This window comes from Drosophila sechellia, chromosome 2L (assembly GCF_004382195.2).
Source record: "Drosophila sechellia strain sech25 chromosome 2L, ASM438219v1, whole genome shotgun sequence".
NCBI lineage: Eukaryota > Metazoa > Arthropoda > Insecta > Diptera > Drosophilidae > Drosophila > Drosophila sechellia.
In genome coordinates this window covers 11,772,632-11,799,150 of record NC_045949.1, presented here as the reverse complement: position 1 = coordinate 11,799,150, position 26,519 = coordinate 11,772,632, and the positions used below count along the sequence as shown (strand labels likewise).

The following is a 26,519-nucleotide window of genomic DNA, read 5'->3' as shown; positions in this document are numbered from 1 at the left end:
ATCTGCCTTTTAAATTCCAATTTTTAAAGTAACGGTCGAAAAATACTAGTCAGTATTTTAATACACTGTAGCGCATATTGGTCACACTGTTGAACAGCTGTTTGGGCGTCCTAAAGCAAAACATTTGATTATTTTGTTTATATCGAGTGTTAGTAGCATTATCTAAGCTGCAGAAATGCTGCACTCACAGACAATGCAATCCATACCCACTCTCCACCAGCCACTGCACTCCAAGGTATCGAACTATCTGAACAACCAGCGGAGAACCGGACAATTCTGTGACCTGCTCTTGGAACTGGATTCGGATGATTCCCTCAGCTTGAGCGTCCATTTCTGCGTGCTGGCTGCACAGAGCCAGTTCATCAACACCAATCAGAAGCAACAGCAGTTCTCCATTCACAATCCGCTCAAGATCACCATCCGGAATTTCAGCTGCACCCAATGCCTGCACACAATTGTGGACTTCTTCTATGAGGATTTGGTTTCCGTGTCTAAGGAGCACGAGCTGCACTTTCGGGAGCTAGCGCAAATCTTGGCTGTGACAGAACTACTGAATCTCTACCAGTTGCAGCCCTTGGGCGAGGTAAAAGAAGCAACAGAGATCCCAGCACCTGGAGAGGCGCAACCAAATCCAGAACTAGAAAAGAAAGCAGAGGCTGTCTTTGAGAATCGACAAAGTTACTTCAAGGTGGATAATATGACATTGTGCCACTGACGTATCTTATATTCGCCTTTTCCTTAAAGCTTAAGAACCCGCGAGCGGTAAAGTCCAGCAGCAAAGTGAACTACTGCATTGGCTGCGACTTCAAGTGCTATCAGGTGCAGAAAATGATCGAGCACATGGGCAGCTGTGAACCCTCCCATTTGACCTGCTCGCTGTGCGAAGTGGGCTTCCTGGACTGGCGAGAATACGACACTCACCTACGCCGGCACTCTGGTGATCTGCGTAAGCCCTTCTTTTGCTTGCAGTGCGGCATCCGCTTCAACACACGAGCTGCCCTGCTCGTCCATCAGCCCAAGCATTCCACGGAAACGCCCCACATATGTCCACATTGCGGAAAGGGCTTTAAGTGGAAGCAGGGCCTGAGCAACCACATCCTGGTCCACAATCCCGAGAAGCAAATGCTCTGCGACGTCTGCGGCTACAGCACCACGCACATGAAGGCCCTCAAGTCGCACAAGCTGCTTCACACTGGAGAATTCTTTGCGTGCACAGTCTCCGGCTGCACGCATCGTGCCAATCGCAAGGAGAACCTGAAACTGCACATTGAAACGCACAAACAGGGTCGCGATTTTATCTGCGAGATCTGTGGCTGCAAGTTCAGCCAGAGTAAAAACCTCAAGCGTCACGCCCTGAAGCACACGGAGAATGGTCCGAACCGCTACAAGTGCCAGCTGTGTGGATTTAGTAGTCACCGCTCCGACAAAATGAAGGAGCACGTGCAGCGGGTTCACACGGAGAAGGCGGTGCAGTTAGAGCTCTCGGAAACGGTGGACAGTAGCTTTCCCGATGACTTTGATCTTCCCGTGATCGACACGACACCCAAGAAGAAACCAAAAGGGGTTAAGAGCAAGACTGTAAGGGATGTTAATCCTGACAAGCGACTGAAAACCCTACTGCCCAAGGAGACAGTAGAATAGGAATAAAAAGAAAGGTTACCATTCATTACTTCTCAAAGAAAGAGATTTTTAAGGCAAATGTAAATTGTAAATGTTTAGAATAACTATGTTAACAAGAGACTGTATCAGCAAATTTAGAACATTTGCTATATTTACAAAATGAGACGAGGAATCTCAAGTTGTGAGTTCGAATACAACAAAATTCTATCCAGAATATTCACGGCAACCCAGTTTCTTTTTGAAGTCATAAAGAAAGAATCATCGAGAAATCTAAAGATTGATTTGCTACCAACGAATTGTAAATAAAGTGGTATATTGTGGCAGGTTCTAAAAACAACATTGTTGAGGCCATTCTATCTTATCTAAGAAGGTGGCTACGATCTATTGCGTCGTTTCCAGACGAACTTTGAGAACGAATACCTGCCAAATGACTAACTAGAGCGATAGTTAGCACCTTATCAACGCCGAAGGCTATGTACGTAACATTTGTTTATATAAAATCCATTAAACCAAAACAAACTGAAAGCTTTTCGCTTTTCAGAAATAAACAAATGCGTTGCCTGGTGGGAGGGAAGTGGGTCAACTGATCAGGTTCTAGTGCACCAAAATAAATATCCATTATCTTGTATTTCAAATATGTTATTTGAACTATAATTATTACTAAATTGTTTCTTTTGCCCTTACATTCGCTTTAAAAAATATTTTTGAGATTTAAAAAAAACTAATTTTGATCAGTGTATCCAGATAATCCAGAACATATGATGCATTTAATTATATATTTATTGGGCGGAGAAACAACTGCAGGGTAAATGCACTTTGATGATCGTTTAGGGAGGGCCAAGGTGGGCGGGTGTTACATAACACTCGGGGAACGTGTGTCTGCTGAAAAGTTCTTAAATTATTAAAATAAATGGACGAGGCGAAATAATATGTTTGCCGATTTCTGTTTTTTTGTTTACCGCGCACTTTGTAAACAGCAAAAAATTAAATTGCGCAGCAAATATTGTCAAGAAGGCACTCTCTTGAGCGGAAAAGGGTTGTCAGGGCGAGTAACTATGAATTTTAATAAAAGAACATTCTTTTACATAAAAAAGAGCAAATATATTTGGTAAAAGTTCAGTAGAAAGTAATGGAAAAATTAAATATTTTTAGTAACTACACGTAAGCAACAATATAATGCCTTTCTAGTAGTTTATTTAGCTAAATCCGGCAACTCTGACGGAGAGAGAGCTTTGGTTGCGGAACAGAAAGCTTGCGCGCCTATAAAAGCCGCTGCTCGACCGAAAAAAATTCAATTCCGTTCGCAGCTCAGCGAAAAGTGAACAAAAAAGAAGAAGTAAAGAAATTTGAAAGCCAGCCTGCAAGTTTGCAGAGAAACAAAAAGCAAAGAATCAACCAAGAAGAACGCAGTTAGTTTTGCAACCTTAAATCGCCATTATGTCCGAGGCCCACTTTGATGAGTACGAGCACTACAACTTCGACCATGACAAGCACATCTTCTCTGGACACAGCGGCAAGCAGCGCAACAAGAGGGAGGCCAATGAGCACACCAACCACTTCGATCCCTCCGGTCATTCCCGCAAGATTCTGACCAAGCTGATGAACACCAACAACAACAACAAGAAGGCCGCCGCCTGCAAGAACTGATGCAGGGCATCGACGGGGGCGGTAGAACAGGAGAGGAAGAAGTAACGGGGCCGCGCTGAAAGGAGAAAAAAAGAAATTTTCGAATTTAAAAGGAAAGCAAAGGAGAGAAGAAAAAGAAGAACAAGCAGCAGTTTTGCTGGAAGGAAAGAGAAAAACAAAAGCCAGCCTGAAATACACATTGCATTTGTATTGTGCATTGGCTTTTCATGCGGCGCTAAACTTTGTGAACATTATAATAATTTTATTTCGCTTATAATTTCACAAACACAAAAAAAGAAAGGCACATACTACTCTTAGCTTCTAATATATTCCTAAACTAATTCAGACTTGCAAGTTTTAGTTGCTAAGCCTTAGAGCGTTTCAAATTATGAAGTTTGACTTAGGTATTATATATAAAATAAAGAGAAAACCAAAACTGAATAGCCTTGGTCGTCTTATTTTCATTTGCATTTGCAGCGCACCTTTCCAAGCGAGAGAGCTTTTCGAATGCCGTTGGTGTGCTGTTGCGCATATTTATAGCCTTTTAGTTGAACTCATTTGCACTCAGCTCCTTGATTATCGCGAATGCAGTTGCAGTCGACTCTTTTCTTTGTTTACAGCGATCGACAAAAAAGAAAACATGTATGTACATACATATATATTTATGTATGCAATGTATGTATGTTAGTTTCCAAACGGAAATATTCCCGAGACCTTCCATTGAAAGTTCACCAGTTACACAGGTAATTAAACTTGCACACACATATGCCTGCATCATTTCTTCCGGCTTAAATTTGCGTGTAAGGTTGCATTTATGAATATTGAGCCGCTTTTATTGACTTCCCATACTAAAAGATATTTTTACATTAGATGTACAAAATTACAAAAGCTATGTTATTTTCCACTGACAAGCAAACACAACGCAGAAACAAGCACACATACAAAAATAAACCGAACAAACTTTTCCAGAAAGGTCCACTCTAATGGAATTCTCTCCTCTCTGTCTCTCTCTCTCACCAAACGCCATTTGCCGGCTTTTTGAATTGCGTTGTTGATATTTGGTAAACAATAAAACAGACTCTCGATCAGGTGGTTTTGCTATACTGCATATTAATGAAAATTTTCAAACATATAGACAATTAATTCCAACATGCGTATGTCTTTTTAATTTCGCATTTTGATTAGTCATAAATATTCCTTATCTTCATTGCATTGCATTTCGTCTGAATCATTGATCATCCAAAAATAAAAATTTCGTGTCTGAAACTTCGAACCAATAGGTGATGAAATAGCTGTTTATTTTATAAAATAAAATATTGCAAATACATTGCGAGTTGAAAGTGTGTGTTGGTGTAATTAAATAGATTTCTAAATAAAAGATTCGTTAAACTCGCATTCATTACAAAAGTAAAACAAAATCGAGAGATAAACATTATCGCCGCGGCTTCAAACAAAGCAATATCAACAAATAAAATTTACAATCAGAGCTTTTTGGAGGAAAACAAGCCAGAGGTCTAAAAAAACGAGTAAACAATTTTGGGGGTAACGAAACTAGTTTGCCACGCTGCGTTTCGCCGGTAAACATATGACGCATTAATTAATGGTTCAGTAAAGTCTAGAAATCGATAGAAGTTGAGTATATGTATGTATAGAACATACATACATATATGCATATTTATATGTAAGATTTGAAGGTAAGGTACTACATGAAATGTACATACATATGTATTTATGTCAATCGTTATAACAAATGAAGTAAATATGTGAATTTGCCACTGCAAATATTAACTTCATAAAATGAGCAATTTTAAATTCTTCAATTCATTTTGCATCAAAGGATAAAATTGTGAATATTCGCTTTATTTTCTAAGATATGAAAGACAGACTAGGGTTTCTAATTGGTTGCTACATACTAAACTATGATTAGCTGATATGTGCATATATACGAGACGATAATACGATTTCCTTCCTTTTTAATTATTTTGGGTAGTATACAAATTTTTGTAAAGTATCTAATTCTCAATAAAAACTGTGTATTAGAATTTCCAAAAGAGTGTTGTCTTCAGATTTCAGATCGTTAAGGCGTATCTAACGTATCTTAATTGTAGAAATCGATTGCTTTCCAAACCCATTAATGAAAGTCGCACGCTTGCCACGATCTGTGTTTAAATATGGGCATGTATGCAGCCTCCTAGATCGTGATCTTCGCCTGGCACACGACAGACGACGGACCTCGATGGTGGCGACTCACCGAGACAGATCCATTCCAATTACGACTTCCTAAATTCCACAGCCCATCTTCTGGGAAGAGAATCATATTGTACACTTTCACCGCGAAAAAAAACGAATTTGTGGCGAACAACAAAATCGGGGATTATGCATAATTGAATGGAGAATGGAAGTTAGCATCGGATGGGATGGGATCGTAGTACTGGCCACAGTGGAGATATGGATGGTGCTAATTGCCGCGGCACTTGGTGGCGGATGAACCGTTAAATCGAAACTGGAGCACTGGCCCAATAACGATGATGCACGCGGCCCACGGATTAGCACCTTTCAACGAGCCACTACGGCATGGATGTTCTAGATACCCAAAAACACGCCATTAGCACCATTGCCGGGCGGAGTTTTTCTGGCTTAGCATTGGGACATCTTCGGTTAGTTGTCGACTTAACTCCGAGCCAACTGGCCGTGCGGTGTGTGCTGAACAGGGTTCGAAACAATATAATCAATAGTGCCAAACGGATAATGTCTGCCTACGAGAAAATGCCGGCGAAGGCGCCACGACGCCTCTCACCCATTTGGTTTTTGGTGATCACGTTTCTTCTCTTTGCCACCACCTTAACGGCGCTGGCCGTGATCGAAGCTGGACGGGCACAGAACAACGAGGGCGGAGAAAGCGATCTCATAATCCTCACGCGCATGTGGAATCACTTCAAGGCCGGTGTCGATAATGATACGGAAATTGCCACGGTGGAGCGAACTGCTAGGGATGCCGGAAATGCAAGCAATCCGAGTGCATCCGCATCGCAGCAGAGCAGAAACTTCTACGAGGAGCAGAAGGCGGTGGTGGTGAATGCAGAGAGCATGGATTCTCCCGTGTTGGGACAACGCCAGGATGCCTACGGTCCGCCGCAGAGTCGCGAGGATTCCTACGAGCAGGATCCGTACTACGATGTGGCCGATGACTACGGACCTGGACGATATCCCAGTGCAGAGTCCAAGGAGGAGTCGGAAGAGGAGGAGCGCATCTATGATAAGGAAGACACCGGTGAGGGCAGGTCACAGCAGGCACGTCCGTACGATTCCTTCTACGCTCCGTGGTCATACAAACAGCAGCCAACTCTAGTGGCTACTCATCCCGCAGCCGAGGGCAACAATAGAAAGCTCCAGGCGCCTTCAGCTCCTATCAGGTGAGCTTAATCCAACTAGTTCTGGGTCAATTTTGTTGGATGAAGTGATGGCAACATGTCATAAACAAAATGAACGTATTTTTCTACAGATCGCCCTATCCCGCCTACGATGAGATGTACGACTATCCCATGGGCTTCCAGCCACGCCCACATCAGGAAACGGCGATGGCCAAGCAATCACAGCCCGCCTCCGACAATGCAGTAGTCCAAATCCAAAGTGAATCCACACTGGTCACCGTGCTGAAGAGCCTCAAGCAGATTTGGGATCTGTATCAGGCACTGATGAGTGCCTGGAACGCGGTCAGCGAACGCCATCAGCAGAGTACTGAGAAGTTCCGCCAGGAGCAGGCGGCGAAGAAAGCCGAGAAGGAGCAACTGCGTCAGCAGCAGCAACAGAAGACCAGGATAAACTCCAAGAAACCGCCGCGAATGGAGGGAAACAAAAAGAACCAGAACAAGAGGCCGACTACAACAACAACTAAGGCAACAACCAACAAGACGACGACGACAGCTGCTCCAGAAGTCTCTGATGAGGAGGAGGAAGCGGAGGAGAAGGAACAGTCGCAGAAGACAGTGGAGAAAGTTGAGACAGTCACAACATCGGCACCAGCCACCAAAGTCTCGGCACTCAAGGGGGAAAAGGGAAATCTGAGATCGGTGCGTGGACTGCGCCAAAGACGCGATGCCGAGGCGGAGGAGAAGGCCGACACGGATGTGGGCGAGGGTCGCTACATCAAGGGTGATCCTCTCAAGGGATACTACGATTTCGTCATCACGGAGGGCTCCTACAAGTTCTGGGCCGTCTTTCAGGTGAGTGGATATACATAAAGAGCGGCAGAAACTTAAGTGCAATGTGTAATATAATCGTTTTAAATATATAAAACTTATAGGTGGGCACAGCTCTGCTGATCATCTACTCGACGTTTGCCGCCATTTACTACTCCAAGGTGAATCCGCTGACCAGTGACTACGACTACACGGATTACCTGGGTGGAGTTCGTTCGTTGTCCGGCGGAGATGCGGATTTCGTGGACGACGGCGATGCAGCGACACCGCCCGTCTCGACCACCTCTCGCATCATGGAGTGGCTGCCACGGACGGCGCATTCCATCCAGTTTATACTGGATGCCATCGATAAAATGCCAGTGGATCATGATAAGGACAAGGAGCTCGGCTGGTCCACGGCGCAAAAGGACACGCCGGCGCTGGGAATGAGATAGGGAACTGACTACCATATGCGATATTTGTTAAGGAAAATATAATAATGTTGAATATAAACTGGGAACTGAGTTTAATTTGTTGGAGGACGTGGATTTAGTTTCTCTACTTATTTTGGATTTTTATACAGATTCTTAAAAGATTTTTTAATGAAGGCCATTAAATCTGTAATAAATACGAAAACAATTTTAATAATTTTCAGTTAAGTTTGAAATATTATATGTTGTATTTTGTTAATGAGAAATATTTAAAAACTAGATTTAAATCCAAGAATTAGACTTTGAATTCAAAACATTTTTAAGTGCTGTCGATTGCGACGGTTATTTTTTGATATTTAGCTATTTGCAAGCTAAAATGCCCATGCAGGCTAGCCGATTTCTTCTTCTTTTGCAGTAACCATTCACAGTGCCCCGGCGACAATCAACATATGTTCCTTATTTTTTTGAGAAAAACAACACGTAGCATTTGCAACTATTTGTATATTGTCACGAAAATACTCATGTAAAGAAATCGATGCCTTAAACACGAAAATGGCCAAGTCCTACGTGATAATTGCGAGAATATCATTGCTGCTGAATTTAATAATTGCAGCGGTTTCCCACGAAGCCAAAGATTTTGACGATTCAATTTTGTATAAAATTGATTTCGAAGTGTCGGATTTAGTTGGGCAGCCGGTGAGTACAAATTTATTAATGCAAACATAAACAAATGTCTTTAAGTAATGCTATTCAGGATTTGGGCAATCAGCTGCGAACATTCTACACGCCGGATAAGGAGAAGTACGACTGCCTGATTCCCACTTTGGAACACCAAAAGGAGGAGGAAAAGTCCGACAAGCCAGAGTTGTGTAAGAAATTGGCATTTCAACTAACATCCCATTGTATTATACATAATTTCCGAATCCCGCAGCTCCAATAAGTTTGCTGCAGCCCATTTTCTCCGCCCTGACCTGCACGTACCGCATCGAGGCCTACTGGTCGTACGAGATCTGCCATGGCCACCATGTGCGTCAGTATCACGAGGAGCGCGAGGGAAAGAACGTTAAGTTCCAGGAGTACTACCTGGGCAAATGGACCGATGACAAGATGAAGATACTGACAAAAGACTGGAGCGCAGACATCAAGGCGGGCGTTAAGCCGAAATACAAAAGCCTGAAGATCGACAACACTCGTTATCCATACTTTGAGATGGAATACAGCGATGGCACTATGTGCGACATAATTAACGCTCCTCGCACCACAATGGTGCGCTATGTGTGCTATCCCCATGGCAAGGACGATATCTACTCCTTCAAGGAGACATCCTCGTGCAATTATGAGGCCATTATACTTTCCTCGACGCTGTGCGCAATTCGCGGCCTTCATGCCGAAGAGACCAAGGAACTATCCATACAATGTTTCAACTCCGAATCGGAACCGCACAGCCCGCTGAGCATGCTGCGATCGGAGCTGAAGGAATGGACTGAATCCGAGGCGGATCTGCTGGTTTTCAAGGAGAAGGCCAAGACGGATGGCGATTTGATCTCCTTTAACAACGGCGATGATATAGACAAAGTCCTACTCAAGCACTTCAGTAATGGTTACCTGAAGGTAGACGGAGACTTTCAGCAGCTCCTGCTGTCTATAGCAGCCTCTGGAACAGGACCCACACCCATCACTGATCTGACGCCCCTTAAGGACTTTATATCGGGCAAGAACTGCCTAACTGGGGTAGGAATAACATGCAGCTGACCCATGCTTTTGCTTCAATAATACTCTTTTTTTAGGGCAATGGCTGGTGGAAGTACGAGTTCTGCTATGGGCGACATGTGCGTCAGTTCCACAAGGACAAGACCAGCGAAGTGGAGCTCTTTCTTGGCTACTTCTCAGAGGAAGCGCATCGTGCTTGGTCCAACGCCAACCCGGACAAAGGAGCACGCCGTTCCGGCTTCACGACATCCATCTGGCACCATTATGGCAAGGGAACCCACTGCGAACAGATTGGAGTGCCCCGCGAAGTGGACGTGAAGTTGACCTGCACACCTGTAACGAACAGCGGCACCGCTGTATCCATGTACCTGCTCGAGCCGAAGACGTGCCAGTATATCCTGGTCGTGGAGTCGCCCACAATATGTGATCTCATGCACTACGCCGATTCCCAGGGCCTGGTTAAACTGGAGGATCTGGACAAGATCTTGGTTACGGAAACCGATAAGTCGACTACCAGTTCGGCTTCTGCTCCTGCTCCTGCTCCAGCTCCAACTTCCAGCACAGATGAGGAGAATCGTCCTTAGGCTGTCCGTGTATTCTAGTGAATTCCTTTAAATACATTGATTGTAATTTTACAACGCATTTGTATTTCAATTTTTTAAGTGGATGAAACCGATTTTAAAATTTAAGAACTCTGTTTCGGTCTGATAGTAATGTAATGTAATATAGGTTTCTAAATTATTTATTCGTACTAAAGTTTAAATTCAGGCTTTATTACAAATACATCATATTTGAACTCCTTCATAGTTTTACTGATTAAGTTTAAACAACTATTCACACAATTAATTCTATCACTGATCTTCTTCTTCCATAATGAGCATTCCCAGTGCCGTTACTACTCCATACCTATCGATGCCTATCGTTTTTCGATGTCGTGTGCTCAGCAGGCTGATATACAATAGAATCTAAGTTTCCCGAGTTCTAACTGAAAATAGAACAATCGACGTTTCACAATTGCCAAATTCACAGCAGTGTAAAGTTTTAATAAAGTGTAAGTTCCGTTCGCTGCCTGCACTGAGTCACATGCCGGCCAGTTGGGGGTGTGAAAAATCAATTGGGTTGGGGGTTAGGTACTGCAGAAACGTGCCCCCCGCCCGGCATTTAGGAAGCTCAAAAGGCGCTGAGCGATAAGCTAGCGGAGTATTACACAATTTGTGACGGCACCCAAACTGATTCAGCTCTTTTCTTGCAGTTCATCACACATAACACACATCCATAAGAAGACCGGCACGATGGCGATGACTCTGAACATTGGCTCGATGAAGCTGACAAAGTGGCAGCTGGCGCTCATCCTTGGAACTCCCCTGGTCATCGGACTGGGCACCTATGCGGTGAAGAGCTGGACGGCTGCGCCCAAGGAGTTGGACGGGGAGAAGAAGCGATCAAAGGCCAAGATCGAGAAGCAGGCCATTTCCCTGGACGGCACGGCACCGGACCAGGAGCTGGAACGCAATAAGAAGTCCGCCGAGCTGGGCGAGAAGCTGTCGCCTCTAAAGGAGGCCAACAACTACAAGACGGAGGGTAACAACTGCTACAGGAATGGGAAGTACGATGAGGCCATTAAATTCTATGACAAGGCCATCGACAAGTGTCCCAAGGAGCACCGCACTGACATGGCCATCTTCTACCAGAACCGCGCCGCCTCTTACGAGATGCTCAAGAAGTGGTCCAACGTCAAGGAGGACTGCACAGCCTCGCTGGAATTCAATCCTCGTTACGCCAAGGCATATTATCGTCGTGCCCGTGCTCACGAGGCCACCAAGGATATGAACGAGTGCTTGGACGATGTCACAGCCACCTGTATCCTGGAGATGTTCCAAAATAATCAAACTATCATGTTCGCTGACCGTGTGCTCAAGGAGACCGGCCGATTGGACGCCGAGAAGGGTATTCGCAATCGGGTGCCAGTCGTGCCGTCGGCTTGCTTCGTAAACACCTACACGCGTTCCTTCATCGCGGATCCGCTGCAGACCATGAAAGTCCCAGCCCCTAAATCCGATGCACCCCCAAAGGGTTTCCTGCGTGCCCACCTCGCTTTCCTCGAGGAGAAGTACGATGAAATTATTCCCGCCTGCACCGAAGAGATTGAATCCTCCGAGGCCGAAGCACAGTACAAAGTGGAGGCTCTGCTTATGCGGGGAACTTTCCATCTGCTGTGTGGCTCCTATGTAGAAAGCCAGCAGGACTTTGATGCTATTTTAGCTAATGGTAAGAATTTGTTTAATTTCAATTCATTAATTAGTCGGTTTTCTTCAGTTGCTTTTTCGATTTCTATTCTATTTACTTTACTTTCACTGCAGACTATGCTGATCCCAACTTGCGTGCTTATGCCTACATAAAGCGGGCAGCTCTCTTCATCCAGCTGGATCAGCGCGAAAAGGGTATAGCCGATTTTGCTGAGGCGGAACGCCTGAACCCAGAGAACCCAGATGTGTACCACCAGCGCGCCCAGATCCTTCTGCTGCTGGAGCAGATAGAGCCTGCCTTGGCTGAGTTCGAAAAGGCGGTGAGCATTGCACCCAACCACGCCATCGCCTTCGTCCAGAAGTGTTATGCCGAGTACCGACTATCCCTCCTGGCCGGCGACCAGCGGCGCTTGGAGAGTGTAATGCACACCTTCCAAAATGCCATCGAGCGTTTCCCGGACTGCGTTGAGTGCTACAGTCTAACGGCTCAGGTTTTGGCCGACCAGCAACAGTTTGCTCAGGCGGAGGAATACTACAAAAAGGCCATGGTATTGGCGCCAACAAATCCCGCACTTATCGTTCACCAGGCCATCATGGTGCTTCAGTGGCGCGGAGACATTAATTTGGCTGTCCAGCTGCTCAACAAGGCGATCGAAGTAGATCCCAAATGCGAGCTGGCCTACGAGACACTCGGAACAGTCGAAGTGCAGCGGGCGCAACTCACACGGGCCGTCGAGCTTTTTGAAAAGGCACTGCTTTATGCCAAGAGCCAGGCGGAGTTGGTGCACGTTTACTCGCTGCGCAACGCGGCGGTGGCCCAAATCAACGTCACCAAAAAGCTGGGTATCGACATGAACTCAGTGTCGGCAATGGCCCAATCCGGATTGATGCCCCAGGGCGTTGCATAGAGTATGGAACCGGTGTGTGTTGGGATTGATATCCCGAGAAAATGAGAGCCAGCGCGGAGCATTTAGCCAGACGACCACCAGCAGTCCTACTCTAATTAAGTTAATATCGACCATACCTGTTATTTATATATATATATATATATATATAAAGCTTGTTTACGTTTATGCTCCTAGCTTTAGCATAGAAATTGTCATGTATTATGGTACATATGTAATCTAGAATCTGTTGCCTAAGGAATCCACTAAGACAAATCCAGTAGCTTATGTTTAAGCGTAAGATTAAACTTAAAACAAGCAAGTCTCCTCATTGTGGCTCCCGTTCTGGTTCCAGTTGGTTAAACGCCTGCACGTCACCGGATATGTAGCTGGCGCCGATTACCCACATGGCGGCCCTCACACTGCTCACCAGCTTGTAGTCGGTCTCCAGTTGATCCAGATAGGGCATCAGTAGTTCTTGAAGCGCACCCATGCCGCCCGAAATGCCCATCAAAGTGCCAGCATAGTTGGGACTCATATCCAGCGGTAGCAGCTTAATGCTCGCATAGTAGGCTCCCATGCCCAGAACGCTCCAGATTCGTGCTCCGCTCATCTTGATCTGCAGCATGTACATGGATCCGCATAAGAAGACCAACCAGGACATGAGGCGGCGCGTCTGAGTGCGCGTGAGAATCTGCTGCTCGATTAGCACATCGCTCAGCCGCCCTGTTGTCAGCGAAGCCATCCAGTTTCCAACGGACGGTGCTATCGTTTCGATGATGGTGGTTAGTTCTGAGAAACTGCTGCCATGGGCTCTTACTTCCTCTAGCGCAATTTGCAGCTCCTGGGGCAATTTTTGTTGGAATTCCTGCTGCATGGAGGTGGAAACCAGTGCCCAGAGCGGCGTGCTGTTAAGCATACTCCTCCAAGGTGCAGTGTTACACGTTGCATCCACTTCTCTGCCGTGCTCCCCATCCTCACCTTCATATCCATCTTCCCCGTCCATCTCCTCTCTTTCTCCGCCAGTGGTCAACAAAAAGGAGTTGCTAGTATTGCACCTTATGTATTCCCGTTCTTCGCTCTGAATAAACGGACAATGATCCGGAGTGCTATAGCAAACTAAGGTCTTGGGAACAAATTGGTTGAAACCATGATTACCATGACTTTAGCGTTCGTATAGACTTACAAATCCCAGAAACCAGGCCACGGCTCCTCCACCAACCAGATAGAAGAACACGGGCCAATCCTGCTCCGCCACAAGCAACCCGCTGACCAACTGGACCATCGTGATGCCGATCTCACCGCCACTGAGTACGCAGCTTGCCAGCACTCCGCGCTCTTGTTCTGGAACCCACTGGGCCAGGAGTGCACACACGGCCGGAAAGCAAGGGCCCTCACAAATTCCGACCAATAGACGGACAGCGACAAGGGCATACGGACCGCCCTGTCGCACTGCAGTGGGAGTTAGCAGGGTCAGCACCGCTGACGTGAGTATGGCAGCACCGAGCACCCACTTTCCACCATACCTCTCCGCTAGCCGTCCGCCCGGAACGTGGGTGAGCATATAGCCGGCATAGAATGCCATTACTACAAGGGATTGGGTTTGACGAGGCCATAGCTCGGAGCAGCTCAAACGTTCTTGAGAGTCCTCTTGACCAGGAGGATTCTCACCGGCAGGTTCTCTATCCCGCGATCTTTTGTCGCTTATCTGGTTGGGATCTTGGTGCTCCTTTCCCGCTTTTAGCCTGCTTCTTAGTTGATATTCCGTATGATTCAGTGCCATGGCCAGTTCAAAACGCCAGTTGGGCAGTGCCTTGGGATTCAGCACTTGAGGAACATTGTCCACCCTATGACCACCACATTCCAAGATGATTCGGTTAAGCGTAAAATCCAAGCACAAACGCATTGTGTAGGCATTGATGATCGCCAAAAATGTGAAGCAGCAGAGAACCCATCGCTGTCGCACCTCCAGATCTATGGGATGGAATGGGTAACCATCTGGTTGTAGTGGATGCCACATAAAATCCCTGAATTATGCTCACATACATATAAAAATATCGCTCAACTTCTGCTCAACAGCGGGCAGCATTTTGGTAACTTTGTTTTATAGAAATTGAACAAATCGCAGAACGCCTACTAGAGACGATGCCCCTTTAGACTATTTAATACCTATTATATGTATATTATGAATACATTTTTACAAAACTAGATTTTAGATTTATAGTTTTAATTAGCTTTATACACTTTATTTGACTAACATCATAAAAACAGTAATGTCTTAACGAACAGCTAAAAACACGTTTTACTTTACACATTGATCAACAATTTAAAATGTACAAATTATTTCATCATTTGATTTACAATACGGCAATACGAGCTCTGGTACACGAAATCCTTAATGCGAAATCGCAGTTTATTTAAATACTAAATAATAATTAAGAGAGTACGTTGCGTGCGCGGCGAAGGGGGATAGTTTAGGATTAGGATTAGGCTAAGGGTTATCCTAGCTAACAAACGGGATACATGTGGTAGCACTGCGCACGTTCGGGAGTGTATGTAAATTCGCTTAAATTAATTAGTTGGCGCTGATGCCAGGGATCGGCCAGATCGGGAATACTATAAAACTAGCAATTTGAACAACAGCCACTGCGTATACAGCATGACACTGCTTTTGGGAATCACTCGGATCCCAGATTACGGATTCCAGAATCCGCGTAGACAGCACTTTAACTAGATTACAATGTATACATATATGTATGGCACTTTTTTTGGCGATCCACATTACGAGCTCTGCTCCAGACCCCTCGTCTTTTCACCACCCACCTTGCGCTCCTGTGCCTCAAAGTCGACGGAGGGCGGCTGTATGGGTGCGTTATTGAACGGCTGCACCTCTCCGGATGCCCAGATGCAGTAGATGACGGCAGTGACGCAGAGCACGCCGAAGGCCACCCAGAACACAAGACGCCACTCCAGCAGCGAGGCCTGTAAAAGAAAAACAACCAGATTAGCTAAAGGTCCATAACATCACATTTATGATACTCACATTTGGTGTCATCACGCCCACAAGGTACGGCGTGATCACTCCGGTGATTGCTCCAATTCCGTTTGTGATGGCCATTAGCGTTCCGGCGTAGTTCGGACTCATGTCCAGGGGACTAAGTTTCATGCCCGCATAGTAGGCGCCCATCAGGCCCATGCAGATGGTGAAGAGCACCACGACGAGGACACGATCGCAGCCGGCGTAGGAGGCGCCCACCATGAAGATGGCCGGACCGAAGGCAGCCAGACCAGTCATCACCTTGCGGGTGTTTGTGGTGCTCATCACGCCACGGCGGATCATCCAATCGGCCACGAAGCCACTGCCCACGGACACGATCCACATCATGATGTAGGGCAGCGAGGAGTACAGACCGTTGGCCTTGATCGAGAACTGCAGAACGTCGGCCATGTACTTGGGCAGATCCGTCACCATGATGTAGAAGCCCCAATCGTGACCAATCTGGGCGGCCACCAGAGCAAACATGGGCAGGTTGGTGAGGATGGCCTTCCACGGCGTGGGGGGCAGGTCCTCGTTGCGGCTAATGGTGCCAATCTCCTTGACCAGATACTCGCGCTCGCTGGGCTTGATGAAGGGATGCGACGTGGGATCGCTGTAGCAGAGGAAGACCTACGAGCAAGAATAGTTTGGATTATAACGAGTCTTGACTACGCGCTAAGTGCTCAGCTATACTTACAAAGATGGCAAACCAGACAACACCCAGACCGCCAAAGAAGTAGAAGACAAACTCCCAGCCATAGGCGTCTATAAACACGCCAGACAACAGGTTGCCCATGATAGTACCCACTTGACCACCACCCAGCACCAGAGCACCGAGCTTTCCACGTTCGTTGGCCGGTACCCAAGCAGCTAGCAGGACACTCAAAGCGGGGAAGGTGGTTCCCTCGCCCAGACCCATCAGAACTCGGGTCACAATCAGCCAGTCGGAGTCACCCTTGTTGATGGCCAAAGGCGTCAGCATGGTGAACACGGCGGTGGACAGAATGCCAAGGCCCAGGGTCCATTTGCCACCGAACTTCTCGGCCAGCAGACCGCCGGGAATGTGGGTGACAATGTAACCGATGTAGAAAGAGGACAGGATCAAACCTTGCAGCTCCTCAGACCATTCGAAATCGCCACCAATCTGGAAGATAAATGATTTCCGTTTTAAGTATTCATCTTTTGATAATACTCCAAGGCTCTACTTACACTGGTTCCCTCGTCGATGTCATCGGGTTCGCAGATCGCCTCAGAATCATCGTCCGTGGAGTTCCTCTTGACCACCAGTACCGTGATGGCCTGCGATAGACAGACGCGCATCGTGTAGGCATTCAGGATGGCCAGGAAGCCCATGATGGCCAGGATCACTCGCTGGGGTATCACGAAATCTGCGGGCGAGAAGATCGCGATCGGAATTGACGTCAGTGGGTGTCTTGGTGTACATTAATTAACCTGCTGGGTAACATTTGACCAAACACTGCGTCAAACATTTTACGAGCCAAGCGGATTTGCGTCTCACATATATATATTGTTTAAGCCAATTAAGTTATTTAATTCGGTTAGCGTGCGAATAAACTTCAAATTGCATTTGATTGCTGTGGCACTATATCAATTAGCTGAACTGCTGAAACCGATTTTAGTCATTTTTCAATACGAACGATAGGGAAAATGATTGAAAAAAGAGTACTAAATTAAGTATAATATACAAAAATGCTGCAAACTAGGTAACAAAGATTGTCTAGAATACTTTCAGAACTTTTTAAGTTTTAATGCTTAAACAAATTATATGCCACGCAGATATTTAATAAATGTTTAAAATAATCATGATGACAACAATATTTAATTTTTAAAGCTCACGACAGATCTTTTAGTTGGAAACCAGTTTATAATTTTAATGATAATGAAATTATGCGTAGACAACTGCGACATGGCGATATGATCATTTAAAGATTATAGAATATATTAGGCCTGTTCCGATTTTCAGCCCTATCCGGACTTTCACTAGCCATGAATCATTAGAATATATTTAAAGATGATCAAATAATATAAATATAGGGTAAACAACTTCCATAACTCAGATTGCAAAAGTATCTTCTGGTGATCTACCATAAAACAACCAAATAATCTTGTTCCAATCAAACTCAATAAATAAATACTTTCATTTGCGGCAATAAAGTGTTTAGTTTGATTAAATATTCAATAAATCATGTGCTGATATGCGGGGGGGTTCGCAAGAGTAGATTTATATGCTCTCATTTATGGACTTCCATCATAAGTTATTTTATTGTTTATTTAGTTATTCAAAGGCATTTGAGGAATTTGTTCAGTTTTGTAGATGAACTTCCTGTCTCGTGAGTTTTATGGCTCGTGCTCAAGTTTGTAGTTAAGCAGCCAGGTCGACAGATTAGGGTCCATATTAGCGGCGCTATGCACTCGTGTCCCACTATCAATCACCAGGCACAGCGATCAACGGACGTAGTTTATACGACCGTCGTATCGCAATCAAATTGTTAAGCGGAATTACGGCCCGATAAGGCGGAGGAGTGTGCTAGATCTGCGATAAACATTTGGAGTGCAATGTGAAGTATGCGAAATCGCTAACCGAGAACAATGACCATAAACCAATGGCGGCGCCAATTAAGTAATTTTGGGCATAAATTCATAGGGCCTCGAAAGTAGATGTATATCGAAGGTTGAATTGATCAAGTTCTTCGGCACGCTTAGTTAACATTGACCAATCTCATTCCAAAAGTATTGAAATAAACGATCTAACAAGAACGGCACGCAGATCACTTGAATCTGAATCTCTGGATTGCGAGTAAACAAATAGCCTGGCTTCTTGGGTAAACAGACCACAATCAGAATCCAATTCATGACAATATTATTAAATCACCCACGCGCAGTCCACGACTTCTGTTGTTTTTGTTGACACTTAGCCACGACGACTCCACCTACGTCAAAAATTGATATATATTTATTTTAAAGCCACCCGCCAGTAAAAGTTAAACAATCATGTGTTTGCCTTTTTAATGGCATTCGAAACTCCCTTAGTTTATGAGAAACTGTTTCGCAAAAAATGCCCATCGACGTCACCAGCTGACAAGTTTATTTTGCCTATAAATTAACATCAATATATCTTTTGCTGGCCGCAAATTGCATTAAGCCACCGTAGCTGGCAAAATTAACAATGTGCCAATATTTGACAGGTTACTTAACCAAATTCGCTCACTCCACCGAGTGTCAAATAAAAAATAAAATAAAGAAATAAAATATGATTGCCAAGTGATAAGTTGATAAGCCCCCGTATATGTAAATGGGTGCTAATCATATCGCCGCCGCCCGCCAAGTATGCCAATATTTTCAGCCCAACCAATCCACTCGGTGGCGTTAATATATGACCTAAGGACCTCCTCCACCCGCGATAAGCCATCCAAGATTTAATCAGAGCTTGCTAACGCGACCTTATCTCGCGCATTCGAGTGGCTGAGTGGGAGGGGGAAGACTCACTTTTAACTAGATTTAATCGGTCACACCTTTCCGTAAAATTATTTTCTTGCAAATACAACGAAGCTTGCCCTTTTAAATGTATTACTTTAGTACATATTGAGGAACTGATTACCTTTAAAGTAACTATTACCTATAAAACTAAGTTGCACAATCCCAAGAATAAACTATCTGCGACTTATACATCATGACTATTTCAGAGATACTTTCTAATTAGCCAGGCAATACAATTGAACTAGTTTCAATTATGGGAGTTTTTGTTGAAATCGATTTGCACTGATACTATATATAGAATATACCTAAAATAAAGCAAACTAAGTGTGAGTATTTCCAATAATGAATATGTTTATAACAATTAAAAACACATCTCATCAAACTAGTTTCCCTAAAGCTTAGTTAATGCCTTATTTTTATTCCCTTAAATAGTACTTAATGCTTAATTTCATATAATGAAGATGACTTTTGGCATTTTTAAGTAATGACGATTGTCGTTCGTATCCGTTGCGTTAATGAGAAAACGAAAACAATTCCATCTGTTGACATTTCTGGGTCTGCGGCTCTTTGTCCGGCAATCGTGAATGTCTAAGAGATAGCCCCAGGATGAATAAACCTAATTTCTTTCGCTTGCATTTCCGCGGTCTTGCGAAAATTATGTCAATGGGCCTGGGGGGCAGAGGGTCGTCAGCGAGGTCCGATTGCCGCATAAGAACATATACACCAGATAGTACACCCATGCCAGCAGACCCTTCCATATGATAATGAGACTTTGGGGTAACTGGGACGTAGGCCATAGACGAGGCGATTAGTCGGGCTGATTGCCGTAGCTCAAAACTAATGCCCAATTGGGTGATTTATGGATTGTAAATTTGTTAGTTCATTGGGCTAGAACTTGTGGCAAAAACACTTTGTGTTTGGTGAAATGTAAAGCACAAAATATAATTCATTGGAAAAACGAGCGGAATACTAAGCTATATATCAGAGCTAGTTAGCTAGAACTAGTACATCTCAAAAGCTAATTAGTTTAATAATTCTTTGCTGATAAAATGATACGAAAATCATAATAGGCTTTCGTGATTTTTACCACTCGCACTCCAAGTATATTTTATATTTTATTTTCGTACAGCTTACAGCTGAAATGGTTGCCCAATCGGTGGACAGAATACTTTATTGCATTGACCTTGCCCAAAAAAGAACAGAGAGCGAGATGGGGCGAGGAAATCGGTATAGGTATGAATTTGGGCAGGTTCCATAATCGCTTGCCAAAGTCCGTAATAACCGTTAGCCCTTCGATGATTGTAATCAAGTGGTTTTAGAACCGAACATATGATACCCTGTTCTTTATCGCAGGTAAGCAGCAATTCACATGCAAATCGTATGCAAAATATTTATCAATTATGTGAACACGCATGCCGGGAATTTCAATTTGAAAAAACCACAGGCAGCGAAACACAAACAAATGCACAGAATTCGAAACAAATCGGAAGTGACGAAGAGGCGTTTTGTCATTGTTTTCATTTATGCACAATACATATGGGATTTTATATATTTTTTCTCCTTCTTCTTCCTTTTTTTTTTGTTTTATATTGCTGTCGGTCAATGTCGGTTAAGTTTAAGCGAGCACTACCACTCGAAAATGCCCCCCGAACGATCGCAGGTTCAACGATCCGCACAATTCGCATTCAGAATACACCGGCGCACGCAGCACTTCCTTATGGCCATTTCATGATGATGATGATGATGTGATGATGATGGTGGTGGCAGTGGTGATGATGGTTGTGATATCCCATGGATCGAAGGATGTGGCACACTTACACCTCGAGAGGCTTATGCCCCATTGCGGCTGTTGCGTCATCTCGGTACTAATTGGCGGCGGCTGCGTCAACAAGCTGGTCAGTTCCTTCGCCACGGTTACGGGTTAAAGGACAACGGCGAATCTTTATTACCAACTAACGCGCACTACGCTTTTTACCGCTCGCTTCGGCTACTTCGGATTTCTGTTTTCGTTTTGCAATACTATTCTATTCTGAAAGCGGCGATGATGCAGTGGGAGAAGGAGAATGTGGATTACTGTTAGGCCAGTGATCTCGAAACTTGTCTCCAAATCGAATCGAAAAGTGCTAACCGAATTCGAAGTCGAATTCCAAACCGAACCGCGCACGCCGCCAGCCAAATTACAAATGAGAAATTATTCCCGCCGACTTTAGTTTATATTTATATGAGAGCAGATAAGCGCCGCTCTGCTGCTGCTGCTGCGCAGTCGGCGTCTCTGCGGCAGCGGGAGTTTTTTCATATTATTTGATTTTATTTTCATTTTTCGCTTTTCGTTATTGTTGTTGTTGTTTTTATTGGATGCCGGCCAACGATCGTGTATCGCTATATTGACAAGGAGTTGACTCGTAACACTTGCTGTACATGCTGCCACAATTGAGCACTGCGAGAAAATACGTGCAGCAATACAATATTTCATTTTTTACTTGATGTCTTTGTAGGCATATAAACATTTTTAATTAGCTATTCAACTTAACTTAACATGAATACCTCTGAATCTCTATAGTGCACTTTTCTAATCATGCTCCTAATATAATTTTATTAATAATATAATATTCGATTCTGATTATTTCCTATCAATTATGCTCACCACCATTTACGCTACTACTGCTTACTAAAAATAAAATTGAATTATTAATCTAAACTGTACTAAAAAAAGCTATCTACCAATCCACAGAAATTCTAAGAACTCTTAACTTTGATTGAATTTGCTTTTTGAAAATATTCAAGTGTTGGGAAGCTGACTGCTTTTCTCTGTGTGCACGCATTGTAGCACCTCATAAACGCGTTCGCTATCTTGGCCGGGTCGATCGGCGATCCAATCGCATTCAATCAGCCATCGGGTCTCCGCATGCGTAGATCAATTGACCAAATGCAACAACTACTACTATATTAACTATTGGCCGCGCGGCAAGGAACTTTGGTTCAGTTGGCCATTTGAAGCTCGATTTCGATTTCAGTTGGTATCAGCGGGCAGTCGATTGTGCGCCGAATACCTCAGCGGTTTTCCTCGCATGCACGCGCTCACTTTATGTCGCTCTATAAACGATTGGATCGTTAAGCGACAAAAAAAAACCCACCTTGCTACCTCGCTACCTTGCTACGTATATGTATACAGATGCCAAGCTGCGGTTTAGAACTCGCAGAACCGGAATGCACGAAACCGAAACTTTGGCCAACAGAATGGCCCAGACAGGCAGGTAGCTGCACCCAACGAATTGTGCGTCTACAGCCTATTTCTCCAATGAAATCATGGTCAACTGGCTGCTTACCAAGAATTTTCACCCAAGAATACCCTACCTTTGGTACTACATATAAATAATGCAAGTTAGGATCTATTATCTTAATATAGATATACTTGTGTTGCAACAAGTTAGTATTACCAAAGGGGCTTATCTTCTTGGTAGAACTTTATCCTATTGACAAATAATACTCATATCTTAGTATTTAATTGATAGCTACAAGATACAACCTTGATTAAAGCTTGTCAAAACAATAGGACCACAATAAAGCGTGCGGCAATAAACTATTCTTAGTTTGCGAACACTTTTTTTTAAAAAAAAATATAATGGCAAGAACATTTACATTTTTTTATACACATCGCGTCTGGATATAAAACTATATGCCTATATATACTTTAAATCCCATAAGTATGTCAGAGCACCAACACATTTCTTTGTTCACCACCCATCCATTCATCCAACCAACCGACCGACCGAGCCATATATACTATACACGTATCAAATGGGACATTGATGTCCGCCGAGTGGCGATAGCAACAAGACGTCCCATCTTCAAGACGCACTGCAGCCGCCAAGATGCCCCACCGTCTGCGGTGTAGGGTATTCGGCGGAGAGCGACAACTTGTTGCGGCTCCATCATCAGAATTAGTTTAGTTGTAGTTTCGGCTGTGTTAGTTAGTAGTTAGTTAGTTTAGTCAGCAGCGTTTACCGGTTAGAGGCGGGTTGCGACTTTATGCAATGCAATTAACTGGAAAGCAGGGGGCGCGATTGGGCGGTGGGCGGTGGGCGGTGGGAGGCCGGGTGAACCACCTCATACCGTCCCTGACACTTCTATTGAACGTTCTGCATTCATTACAGCCTCAGTTTCGATTTCAGATCGAATCGATGCTATACTATATGTGGATACATCTGTATCTGCATACTCAAAAATTGAATGCTCAGTTAACCAGTTACAGATGCGGTTCAATGCAGCTCAGCTGGGTTATTAATATACATTCTATACACTTTGCTTATATTTATATCTGACGATATATACATTTCAAGGGGATACTTAAAAGTACGGAATGTTATGCGATCTGTTTCGGTTTTCCCCGGGGAAGTACTCAATAGGTGTCTCAATGAATCGTACTTATGGTGGGATTATTGTACGTCTGTTAAGATTTGGCACATGCATTATCTCAATCACTATCGCCAGAAATATAATCCATTGCCGAGTAGTGCTCTCCATTTGAAGCCCAAAGAGTATGTACATATATATGTATATGTACACCATGTTTATCAGTTAAACTTTGTCGGCCTTATCGATGGCACACTTTGTCCAGACTCGAGATCATCCAGGTGACAACTACGCGCAGATAACCGGCGTTGGCAGAGAATTCCAATCCGCTGACAGCGACTTGGACTGGAAATATTCCGTCTTGGGCCCAAATGAAAAGTGACAAACTTCAATTGATGTGCACCCCATCAATTAGCCGCACGCACATCGCATCCGATCCACTTGAAACGATCCTACATCCAACATCCATGATATCCGGATATGATCGCAGCTCCACCACCACTGAGCTGTGATGATCTTCAAGCTCGGTCGTCTCGTGTTGAGTTCATTAAGTCAGCGAACCATGCTGCGCAAAATGATGCTGTTCTGCAATTGAAATTGAAATGTTTGTCCACACATTAATTATCGAAATATTCTGAATATATCCGACGATATGGAAATGATAATACATACGTTTTCGCTCGACGGACGGACACTAGAATCTAGTCAAAACTGGCTCCAAACGTCCGTGACCGAAAACGTAACCAGCTTGAACTGGTAATCTGGACAGTTGGACAGTTGGATGGTTGGACGGTTGGACAGTTGGACGATTGGACGGACAGACTTCGCGGCAGACGAACAATAATAGCACTCAATATTTAACTCGCATACCAAATATTTTGCGTTATTTGTATACTATGATGCCCCGCAAATGAATTGAAGCGGCCTGAAAGTCGTTCAATGGAATGTGACGAACTTCAAATATCAATCCACAAAGTATACAATCTACAAGTAATATGATACCCAGCTCCCTTAAATGTGAATCTTAAGTATGTTCCTTAGTATGTTCCATTAAACTATACTTTCTTATAAAGTATTCATCTTTAGATTTGGCAAAATTATCAAGACAACCACTATTAAACGATCTATTTTACAGATAAGCTTTAAGAACAAACATATTTTTCAACGTTTCAAGGAAATTTTCAACTTTGCCTTGTTATAGTCCAGAATTTTCTAGCATTTGTAGAATTTCTAGCATATCAGATAGTTCGATCGGTCTCTTCCAATTAAAGTTTGAAAATCAAGTGAAACTTTCATCTATGAATTCCCCCTGATTTCAGAGGGTAGAAGGACATACATAAAAGTCAGGAACTTTGCGTGCTGAGGAGAGTATCAATCATCTAGATCAATCATCTAAATTCAGAAAATAAACTAATAGTTGTGCAAATATATTTAGAAGTCTTTATGAAAGGCCACTTGAGTTCCAGGCAATTGAAATAATATTTCTCCAGCGAATTTCTTCAGCAAAACAGATAGCAGCATTATCATATGCTATCTCTATTGAAGGGATCAGCGGTAATGATGATATAATCTAAAAATATATCAAATTATATCTGTCGCGATAAGAAGATACTGTATCTGCAGCTAATCACGCTGGCTAAAATTCCATAGCAGAGTAGTCAGCTTGGGATATAGAATATAGTGCTATCTACAACCAAAAAGGATATATTTATATCATTAAATGAGAGCTTAAACATCATAAACTTTTAGCCACATGCCTCTAACGAGTTTGTAACAATCATAAATCATTCGAACGAAATCCGAACAGGTGATCGACATCGGTTAAGGCGCGAATAGTTCGCGTAAAATGCAGTAAGTAAGCACTTAAGTAATTAAAATAGTTAACAAATAGTCGAGGCAAGTAAATGGTCGCACAATTGACATTTTGAGGGTCATCGGCGATGCTGAGAAAATACTCGAGCTCACTGAAATACTACTATACTATAGACTCTTGAATTACTTGGCCAATTTGGAGTGGATCGAATTAAGTGGATATCAAGTGGGGTTAACTGCTTGAAGGCTAAAACCCATTGGGTCACGGGGTTATAACTATGACTATGAGCACCAATGAGTTCTGGTTAACTTTCATGTTCGGTCCTATTGCCATATTTCGAGGCGATCATAATAACCATATAAACTGCGGAAAGTTGGCTATCTTAGATGTGCCTTTTACAAGGGTACTAACCATAATATCGGCACCAATCTTTATAGCCGGCAGAGGCTTTATAGTGCGACTTTTGTACCAAGACTCCAAGGAAAAGATAAGATTGGTCGTGGGAGGACAGTCGGGAATCTCCGCTTCAGCCATGGACACATACATAGCTGCCAAATCCGAGCATGTGATATAGTCTAGTGGGAGAAATATTCCCAACTAGCGAGTTCCATTGATACCGATTTCGAGTGGAGCACGAGCAGCTGAAGGAATCGTATGTGGGTGCGTCATCCTCAAAGGGGTTTAATAACTTAATTGGCCATATCTCACTTTGATCGGCAGTCGTGTGCGCCGCTTTATAAGCCAAGGGAAAGTGCCAAAACCAATTGCACTCGTATATGGGTTATTTTCGTACTGGTAACTGGTACTTTATATTCATTTATGATACATACGTATCTAAATACTTCCCCTTGTAATGAGTAACATTCGAATTTGTTTGCACAACTCATTTGAAGTGTGAAAAGTGGTAGGAACTTTTAGCACGCAAACACATGCAAATCGTTTAATTGTGGCACTTTGCAAATATACCGATCGATACCAGTGAGTTTCCTAACCACATCTGGACAGCTGAAGTTGGAGCCGGAGACAAGCCTTTAACACGTGATACTGATATATATATATGCAATACTTAAGGCCTCTTATTTGTGCGAAACGGAAGTGATGAATCCGTGCATCGCATTGTGAT

At 43.8% G+C, this 26,519-nt stretch overlaps 7 protein-coding genes across 8 annotated transcripts; 5 read left to right on the top strand and 2 right to left on the bottom strand.

Moving 5' to 3' along the window:
* Positions 1 to 86: 86 nt before the first annotated feature.
* On the top strand, positions 87 to 3,008 carry LOC6617700 (gastrula zinc finger protein XlCGF26.1). 2 transcript variants are annotated; one of them, XR_004361180.1, is made up of 3 exons: positions 87 to 688; positions 745 to 2,095; positions 2,162 to 3,008. XR_004361180.1 is itself a non-coding variant. In XM_032713801.1 (2 exons), the coding sequence occupies exons 1-2, from the start codon at positions 176 to 178 to the stop codon at positions 1,639 to 1,641; spliced, it is 1,410 nt and encodes a 469-aa protein (XP_032569692.1). In that variant the 5' UTR covers positions 87 to 175; the 3' UTR covers positions 1,642 to 3,008. The 2 variants fall into 2 exon arrangements, 1 of the variants encoding a protein (XP_032569692.1); XM_032713801.1 differs by having other exon boundaries at positions 745 to 3,008.
* On the top strand, positions 2,915 to 3,687 carry LOC6617699 (nuclear protein 1). The gene has a single exon (XM_032713802.1). It carries the CDS (start codon positions 3,058 to 3,060, stop codon positions 3,265 to 3,267), a length of 210 nt encoding a protein of 69 aa, XP_032569693.1. The 5' UTR covers positions 2,915 to 3,057; the 3' UTR covers positions 3,268 to 3,687.
* A 1,651-nt stretch (positions 3,688 to 5,338) lies between these two features.
* On the top strand, positions 5,339 to 7,937 carry LOC6621460. Its single transcript, XM_002045573.2, has 3 exons — positions 5,339 to 6,659; positions 6,749 to 7,469; positions 7,550 to 7,937. The coding sequence occupies exons 1-3, from the start codon at positions 5,821 to 5,823 to the stop codon at positions 7,877 to 7,879; spliced, it is 1,890 nt and encodes a 629-aa protein (XP_002045609.2). The 5' UTR covers positions 5,339 to 5,820; the 3' UTR covers positions 7,880 to 7,937.
* Positions 7,938 to 8,283: 346 nt separating this feature from the next.
* LOC6617697 (endoplasmic reticulum lectin 1) lies at positions 8,284 to 10,207 on the top strand. Its single transcript, XM_002041973.2, has 4 exons — positions 8,284 to 8,551; positions 8,610 to 8,724; positions 8,787 to 9,586; positions 9,643 to 10,207. The coding sequence occupies exons 1-4, from the start codon at positions 8,408 to 8,410 to the stop codon at positions 10,147 to 10,149; spliced, it is 1,566 nt and encodes a 521-aa protein (XP_002042009.1). The 5' UTR covers positions 8,284 to 8,407; the 3' UTR covers positions 10,150 to 10,207.
* A 276-nt stretch (positions 10,208 to 10,483) lies between these two features.
* On the top strand, positions 10,484 to 13,017 carry LOC6617696 (mitochondrial import receptor subunit TOM70). Its single transcript, XM_002041972.2, has 3 exons — positions 10,484 to 10,616; positions 10,818 to 11,833; positions 11,926 to 13,017. Exons 2-3 carry the CDS (start codon positions 10,858 to 10,860, stop codon positions 12,717 to 12,719), a joined length of 1,770 nt encoding a protein of 589 aa, XP_002042008.1. The 5' UTR covers positions 10,484 to 10,616; positions 10,818 to 10,857; the 3' UTR covers positions 12,720 to 13,017.
* A 6-nt stretch (positions 13,018 to 13,023) lies between these two features.
* LOC6617695 (putative inorganic phosphate cotransporter) lies at positions 13,024 to 14,784 on the bottom strand. Its single transcript, XM_032714728.1, has 3 exons — positions 14,742 to 14,784; positions 13,882 to 14,669; positions 13,024 to 13,821 (listed from the first exon to the last, which is right to left on the bottom strand). The coding sequence occupies exons 1-3, from the start codon at positions 14,782 to 14,784 to the stop codon at positions 13,024 to 13,026; spliced, it is 1,629 nt and encodes a 542-aa protein (XP_032570619.1).
* Positions 14,785 to 14,925: 141 nt separating this feature from the next.
* Positions 14,926 to 21,413, bottom strand: LOC6617693 (putative inorganic phosphate cotransporter). The gene is made up of 5 exons (XM_032714129.1): positions 21,049 to 21,413; positions 16,942 to 17,120; positions 16,430 to 16,876; positions 15,739 to 16,362; positions 14,926 to 15,677 (listed from the first exon to the last, which is right to left on the bottom strand). Exons 1-5 carry the CDS (start codon positions 21,086 to 21,088, stop codon positions 15,477 to 15,479), a joined length of 1,491 nt encoding a protein of 496 aa, XP_032570020.1. The 5' UTR covers positions 21,089 to 21,413; the 3' UTR covers positions 14,926 to 15,476.
* Between the last annotated feature and the right edge of the window lie 5,106 nt (positions 21,414 to 26,519).

Coding starts and splice junctions, on each gene's coding strand:
- LOC6617696 (XM_002041972.2), top strand. CDS start 10,858: ATGGCGATGACTCTGAACATTGGCTCGATGAAGCTGACAAAGTGGCAG. Junction 11,834..11,925: donor TGATGCTATTTTAGCTAATG/GTAAGAATTTGT, acceptor CTTTCACTGCAG/ACTATGCTGATCCCAACTTG.
- LOC6617695 (XM_032714728.1), bottom strand. CDS start 14,784: ATGCTGCCCGCTGTTGAGCAGAAGTTGAGCGATATTTTTATAT. Junction 14,670..14,741: donor GTTGAGCGATATTTTTATAT/GTATGTGAGCAT, acceptor TCCATCCCATAG/ATCTGGAGGTGCGACAGCGA. Junction 13,822..13,881: donor TGGCCTGGTTTCTGGGATTT/GTAAGTCTATAC, acceptor TTTGTTCCCAAG/ACCTTAGTTTGCTATAGCAC.
- LOC6617700 (XM_032713801.1), top strand. CDS start 176: ATGCTGCACTCACAGACAATGCAATCCATACCCACTCTCCACCAGCCA. Junction 689..744: donor ATCGACAAAGTTACTTCAAG/GTGGATAATATG, acceptor TTTTCCTTAAAG/CTTAAGAACCCGCGAGCGGT.
- LOC6617697 (XM_002041973.2), top strand. CDS start 8,408: ATGGCCAAGTCCTACGTGATAATTGCGAGAATATCATTGCTGCTGAAT. Junction 8,725..8,786: donor GTCCGACAAGCCAGAGTTGT/GTAAGAAATTGG, acceptor CGAATCCCGCAG/CTCCAATAAGTTTGCTGCAG. Junction 9,587..9,642: donor GCAAGAACTGCCTAACTGGG/GTAGGAATAACA, acceptor CTCTTTTTTTAG/GGCAATGGCTGGTGGAAGTA.
- LOC6617699 (XM_032713802.1), top strand. CDS start 3,058: ATGTCCGAGGCCCACTTTGATGAGTACGAGCACTACAACTTCGACCAT.
- LOC6621460 (XM_002045573.2), top strand. CDS start 5,821: ATGGATGTTCTAGATACCCAAAAACACGCCATTAGCACCATTGCCGGG. Junction 6,660..6,748: donor GCGCCTTCAGCTCCTATCAG/GTGAGCTTAATC, acceptor ATTTTTCTACAG/ATCGCCCTATCCCGCCTACG. Junction 7,470..7,549: donor AGTTCTGGGCCGTCTTTCAG/GTGAGTGGATAT, acceptor TAAAACTTATAG/GTGGGCACAGCTCTGCTGAT.
- LOC6617693 (XM_032714129.1), bottom strand. CDS start 21,088: ATGACGCAACAGCCGCAATGGGGCATAAGCCTCTCGAGGT. Junction 16,877..16,941: donor ACATCGACGAGGGAACCAGT/GTAAGTAGAGCC, acceptor TTTATCTTCCAG/ATTGGTGGCGATTTCGAATG. Junction 15,678..15,738: donor TGGGCGTGATGACACCAAAT/GTGAGTATCATA, acceptor TTTCTTTTACAG/GCCTCGCTGCTGGAGTGGCG.